The following is a 6,416-nucleotide window of genomic DNA, read 5'->3' as shown; positions in this document are numbered from 1 at the left end:
TTCCTGCTACTTTTCTTTGCATGTAATTAGGCATATACTTCATCATCTAGACACTGCCTGCTCTTTAGAGCTTTTCTGGGTTTTTTGGTGTAAATTCCATCGTATCATTCAGGCCCGTATATGTTTTTTCCTACTTAATGCCACAGTGGCAACAGCACTAGCATTACACAGTTATTCTCATCTGTTGACTTAAAGTAGAGGAAAAAAAAATCACCTTGCAATCATAGTAGATCTGTGAACCAACAGAAAGCTGCTGTCACCATGTGCAGGGTGCTTGTGAGGATATATAGGGACACACACAACTGAGTGTAGAGACAGACATTTGAACAAGGAGCAAGTATAGGAAGTGGTTGAGGTGATTTAATGCTGCACTGAATCATTTCTAAAAAATCATACTCTCTTTTGTTTGCTTTTCCCATTTTTACCATTATTTGAGCAACAGACTGAAAAATTAAACCATAAACTGGTGTTTATCCCAAGAGCTTGTCTACCCAGCCCAGACTTGATCCTCACAGGCAGAGGCAATGAAGGCTGACAAGGTCCTGTCTTCCCCCAGGGTCCAAGCACGGAGGTGTGAGATGCCTGGCTGTGGATTTGAACATATAACCTGCCATGAACATAATGTCTGAGTATCAAATTTTTAACACCCCCCCCTCACTTCTGCTCAAAATTTCCTCAACATGCATTTTAGGCATCTTGCATTTTTCCTCTAGACTAATATGCAGAGACACGTACAGTGAGACAGAATAGTGAAATTTCATTAATAGCTTCCTAGCTGAGGTGTAAAAATGCAGCTTTTCAGATGACAATGTAATATATTCTTTTTAAAGCTACGTAACTTTTAGGATGATCAGACTGAAAATAACTACTTAATTTTCCATTGTTCCCCAGACATGAAACAGTTTTACATCTTTTGAGTTACATTCAGCTGTTTGTCTTGACGCTAAAAGCTTGTGGAAGTGGCAGTTAAAGTCAATTTCTCCTGGGAGATGTTTCCTGCAATCACGGGAGGATTCCATAATAGCTGCATAGTAGGGTTTGCTTTGCTTTAAGAGCAGTAAAGGACTTCTGGAATGAGGTATGGCCTTAAGTGATGAACAATATTCTCCTGATTATTTGATACATGGAAAAGATATGGACTAAAATTGGCAAGGGCTCCCTCCTGAGAGAGGCTGCTGCAGGAATCCAGGTAGATCCTGATCTCTGAGGTTTCCCCATCCCAGCATAGGGAATATGCCAGTATACCTATGCAGGCCTTTTGGGGAAGACATGACTTCATGTGACTTGTGCTCTGAAGCAATTAGGAGCTTGCTGTGCCTGTAGTGTGAGCCTGCTGAATGCAAATCACAGGTAACACGTAATCGTACATTACATGAGGCTGTCACAATATGTGCTGCGCATTTCTTGTAAGGCAGCAGTAAGTACTGAGACATGGCAGTAGTGATTCTATATATGGAAGTATTGTCTGCCCAGCTGTCTAAACTGTGTACTTATATTTTCTGTAATTCTGTATAGAGAGTATGGAAAGTAAAGGGAAGGTACAAAGTCAGAGAAAAACCTGGAATCTAATGATAGTCCTTCAGGTGAGCAATGTTCATTTTTATTCTGTGCATTATGGAAATAATAAACATCACTATATAACAGGTTTTCCCCAAGGTCTCTGCTTTATTCAGGTACAGCATCAACTAAGCTCTTTTCAGGACAGCTATGCAATATTTTGCTTTATCCTTTTCACTCACTACTTGGCCTTGTAAATATACTATGTACCATTCAGACCTCGATCATCACAAAAAATGGCTCAGCCTTTCAAAGCGACTTATTTCTGCACTGTCCCTGAGCTTCATAAACCTCAGTTATTGTGTTTTCATGACCCCATCTTACTGATGCAAAGAGATATATAGTGAGACTAAAATGAGGGGCTGTCAGTCATTTTGGGATTTTCCATTTCAAGTTGGTAGACCTGGCTTTTTACACTGTGGTGTTTTTTACTTGTTCCATACATGGCTTTCATTCACCTTGTTTGCAACAGTGAACGCTCAGTAATTCTGTACTTCACTTTGGACACGCATTAATTGAGGACTACCCACTTAATGAACATTTGAGAAAGGGTTGGTTTAAGTGATTTATGGACATAACGTCATAGAAACTTTATAGCAGAGACATGAAAAGAATCTAATTCTCCAGAGCAGTATTCTGTTGTCCTCACTACAGCACATCCCGCTTCTTCCTTCTTTATCCTTCTTCATTCATTACATGCGCTACAATCATGGCAACAAAAGAGGCAAGGGATCCTCCAGACAACAGGATCCTCTGTTTGACTAGCTCGATTAATCTCCCTAGGCAGAAACATGAATAGTCATGTAAGTGAAGATTGTGTCCTAGACCTACACGTAAAAAGGCCAAATTAATATTACCCAGGCAGAGTTAGTATCTGGGTATTGCTAGCTTTTGAGAGCTGGACTTCTCAAAACAGCACTTTCCATTTGTAGTAAAAAATGTTCTTGTTTATTCTGCTTTGTGGAATGGTGTTTGTACCAGCATAGGTTAGTTATCAGCAGGACACAGCAGAGACCACTGCTTGTGAGCTAACGGTGTGAATCAGGAAAGGTGTAAAGTGAAATGTGGGAAGGCCTCAAAACGGGGATCAGGGCACAAGCAGCTCTGCTGTTCCTCTTCCCACTCAGAAAATGGAAAGCGGAGAGACCCACAATCTCTTGCTCTCATGCCTCCTTTCTACTTGGAAAGAGCAGGCAGTGCCGTAGAGTTGAGGCTTGTTTACTTTGCCATCTCGCTTTGGGATCAGAACTTCATCCCATGGGCTCATTGAAAGCTCCTTCTTCCTAGCCAGCAAGCATTATTTCTGAGCAGGAGTCAGAGCAATAGCTGCGCTGCTGTACCCTGAGCTGGCGTTTGCAGTCTTCTAGTTTGCCCATACTGTTGCTAATGTAGCGCCAGGCCTAGCATGTCTAGAAAATGGCTGTAATGTGGGTACAAAAATGTAAGCGCAGTAGATATAAAGGTTCTGTCCTTTGGCATTTGGATTTTTTAAATATTAAGGCACAGTAAAGAAAGGTTTTGTGCTTCAATTTTAATCTTGTTTTGACATGGAAACATTTAAAATGTGAGATGAAAAAAAATAAGAAGCAGCACTTAGTTCCATCTTTTAAAGTAGGGGATAATAGAAGAGTATAAAACATTTTGAGTCCCCAAATTTGTGAATGCATACTGGTGAATTGACTTAATTATCACCAACCAAAGGATTTTCAAGGTACAAAGTTTATGAAGCATGAACAGGATGTTTTCTGGTACAGGTCCTTTCCTCTGGAATTTACTCATGCCAGAAATGCATCAAGCCCCGTCTCATTTCAGAAAAAAATGTACTCCTTTTGTCCTAGCCTTTCACCAGCTGCTGGCTCCAGAACCCTTGGTTTGCAGCTTACTGGCAGTGTTTTCTTTGTCTCTGTCCTTCAGAATTTCATTGTTCTGCAGAATCGTGCTACATTCATTCCATGTACTTGAAAAATGTTACAACTTCTAGTCTAAGCTAGACATTGTAAAGTCAGCACTCTCAGAAATAATTTATAATGCTTTTGTTGCCATAAGCCAGATGGATGACACCTGGATTTGTGAGTGGTATCTGCAAGAGCCCATCTGTACCCACTAGAAGTTTTCCTGAGAACAACTTCCCCTGAGGTACAGTTTATGAATGACTAAGACTGGGCATGGCTTAGACTAATAAACAATTTGTGTATCTCAACAAATTTTCCAACCATGAATGAGTAGTGCAGTCTGATGCCACGTGTCAAATGGTCACTACCTGTTGGGGCAAGAATATGAAGAACTGATCTGTAATATCAACTGCATGGCTTTAAAATGCTGGCGTGTCTAGGCTTATGACAAAATACAACAGAGTTGGTCCATCTCTTGTGTTTTTCCAGCTACTAAAAATCCACCTGTGGTTTCTAAATTTATTTCCTTATTTGCTGCTTCCTTCATCAGTTGTAGATGTTTTTGCCATTTCAGAAACCTGAAACTGAAATATTAATGGTCATCACAAATTAAATGTCACTGGTTCTCTGACTATACAACTCAAAAGAAGCTACACTGATTCTATTATTCCATTCAGTAAATAAAATTACTGCCTGTTTAAATATTAGCCATAAGTTCTGATGAAATTTCTAGATTGATGTCATACGGTGCAACAAAAACAAAGAGCTTTCAATCTGATTCAACTTTTATAAAATATGTGAACATTTGCTTACATAACATGTTTCTCATAAAGTATTTGCCACTTTTTATGTTGAGTCATTGTCAGATGTCCAAGTCTTTAAAGGAGACTTGTTTTCTTTGAAAGGAAATAATGTCACTTGTGGCGGAATTTTATCTGGTTTTCTAATTAGGTACACAGGACCTCCAGAGGGATGTGCTCTCTGCTCCTCTTCTCAAGCAGCTCTGGAGGTTCTCACTTCAGAGTACAATTCTTCTTTGCCCCCATTTCCACTAGGACTTGCTGTCCAAGGAATAATCAGACTTTTGTGGAGCTGGCGTATGCCAACAGGAAAGGCTATACAATGCACTGCAACAATACATTGTGCAAAAACTGAAATGGAAGGAAACAGCAGATTCTACATGTGCTGATCCAGTTTCCTAGCTTTTGTTTATGCTTAAGAAGACCGTGCATTTTCAGTTGACCTATGCTACTTACAGCTTTTTGGGAGCTTCCGATCTTGTTAAAGAGCCTGTCTGTCAAAAGGCTTTCTCTGTGCAGTTTTTTCCTTAGCAAGTGGTGAAACTTTGAGATGTAACCAGCTGTATCTTATTCAGTATGACAGCAGTGAAACCCTTTAAGCCACTGATGCAAATCAAATGTGATCTTAATGTTATTCCTAAACAGAAACACTCTCAACAGCTCCAGAGGCCACGGTCTCACTTGATCACAGGCAAAACAAATACAACCCCTTCATATATTTATGAGTATTTGATTACTATTATTAGTATTACTCTTAGTCATGAAATCATTACCGGCATTACCACTTTCCTGTCTCAAACTTAGAGTAGCTAACGGCTACACAGCTATTGCCTCTGGTTATCAGTCAGTGTTTTGTTACTTCTCTGAAAACCACTTTGGCTGCTCTGCTTTAAAAAAAAAATGTACAGAGCTCATTTATCCCAGGAAACCAGGAGTCAGAATTTATTGCATTGGAAATAATAGTGCAGCTGTGTAGATGTGGGTTCTTCACATCATTCTCATGGCAAAATCAGGAGTTAAAAGAGTATATTCACTGCCAGTAATAACACACCTAGACTCTCATTGAATGAAATTAACTTTTTTAAGTAAAAAAATTTGCATGCTATATTAATGTTCTGAAATTGCTGTAAGGAGAATAATCCCACTGTGTCAGCTCATGCTGCTTTTTTTTTTTTTCTTTTCTCTGATTTTGAATTTAGTATTTACATCACTTTAGGATAGAAATGTTACCATGATGATATTATAAAGCTACTTACTTATTAAGCTCTACAGAACTTTTATTCATTAATTCTACAGTGACCGGAACAACCATGTCCTTGTGGGGCCATTAAGTATTGCTAAAAACACCTCTCCCTGGAGAAGTTGTCTCTACTTTTTCCCCAGCTTAATTTATATATTTTCTATGAATGGCATATTTTGTCTTTAGAGTATTTTTTCACACTAAATTTTTAAATTTGCATAAATAATTATCGAATTAGATAAATGCAGATGATTCTATTGAGGTTGCAATCACTAACACCTTATAGTGTTAATAAAACCATCAAAGAATTTATACTAGGTGAGGTTCTTCTCCAGAAATTCTGTTTCTCTTTCTACTTAGATTAGGTTGAACTTGTAAAGACCAGCTGAGTTACTTCTTGTTTATACCACTGGGAAGGAGAGGGGAATTTAACTCACAGTATTTTTTTTTTTCAAGGTTGTGACTTATAAAAGGTTTGCTAGACACTGTTACCCTGTACTGTTGACTCTGCAAATCTGCAGTCAATAAATGCATAAAGGTGATTCCTTCCTGACCTTTTTTAACCACTCCATTATTTTTATCTTCAGGTGTGGGTGGATGCTGGTACACAGATATTTTTCTCTTATGCGATCTGCTTGGGGTGCTTGACAGCCCTGGGAAGTTACAACAACTATAATAATAACTGCTACAGGTAAAATCTTCCATGCTTTGTTTTTACATTCTTTGTTTTTACATTTAGTTTTGGTGATGGAAGTGTCCACATACTTAGCTTCACTCAGAAGTACTTCCCTTTTCCTTTAGCTGTTTGCATGAGTAATCATAAGCACATGTCTTTGTAGAACAGAGATCTATAATGTTTCTTATAATTGTTTCAGAGGAACTCTTTTCCAAAATTTGGTGTTTTCATCCCTTTTGATTGTATCTGAC

The 6,416-nt window shown here is 38.6% G+C and overlaps 1 protein-coding gene across 1 annotated transcript in view; it reads left to right on the top strand.

Moving 5' to 3' along the window:
* The window catches only part of SLC6A11 (solute carrier family 6 (neurotransmitter transporter), member 11), a gene marked incomplete at its 5' end in the record, with an annotated part of 77,534 nt that overhangs the window by 51,454 nt on the left and 19,664 nt on the right, over positions 1-6,416 (top strand). Inside the window, one exon of the mRNA XM_009699371.1 lies at positions 6,077-6,180. Within this exon, the coding sequence (XP_009697673.1) occupies positions 6,077-6,180 (104 nt within the window). The remainder of the gene's footprint in view (positions 1-6,076; positions 6,181-6,416) is intronic.

Source organism: Cariama cristata, unplaced genomic scaffold (genome assembly GCF_000690535.1).
Source record: "Cariama cristata isolate BGI_N322 unplaced genomic scaffold, ASM69053v1 scaffold6964, whole genome shotgun sequence".
Classification (NCBI taxonomy): Eukaryota; Metazoa; Chordata; class Aves; order Cariamiformes; family Cariamidae; genus Cariama; species Cariama cristata.
Note: the sequence above shows the minus strand (reverse complement) of the source record. Positions and strands in the feature narration are given on the sequence as shown.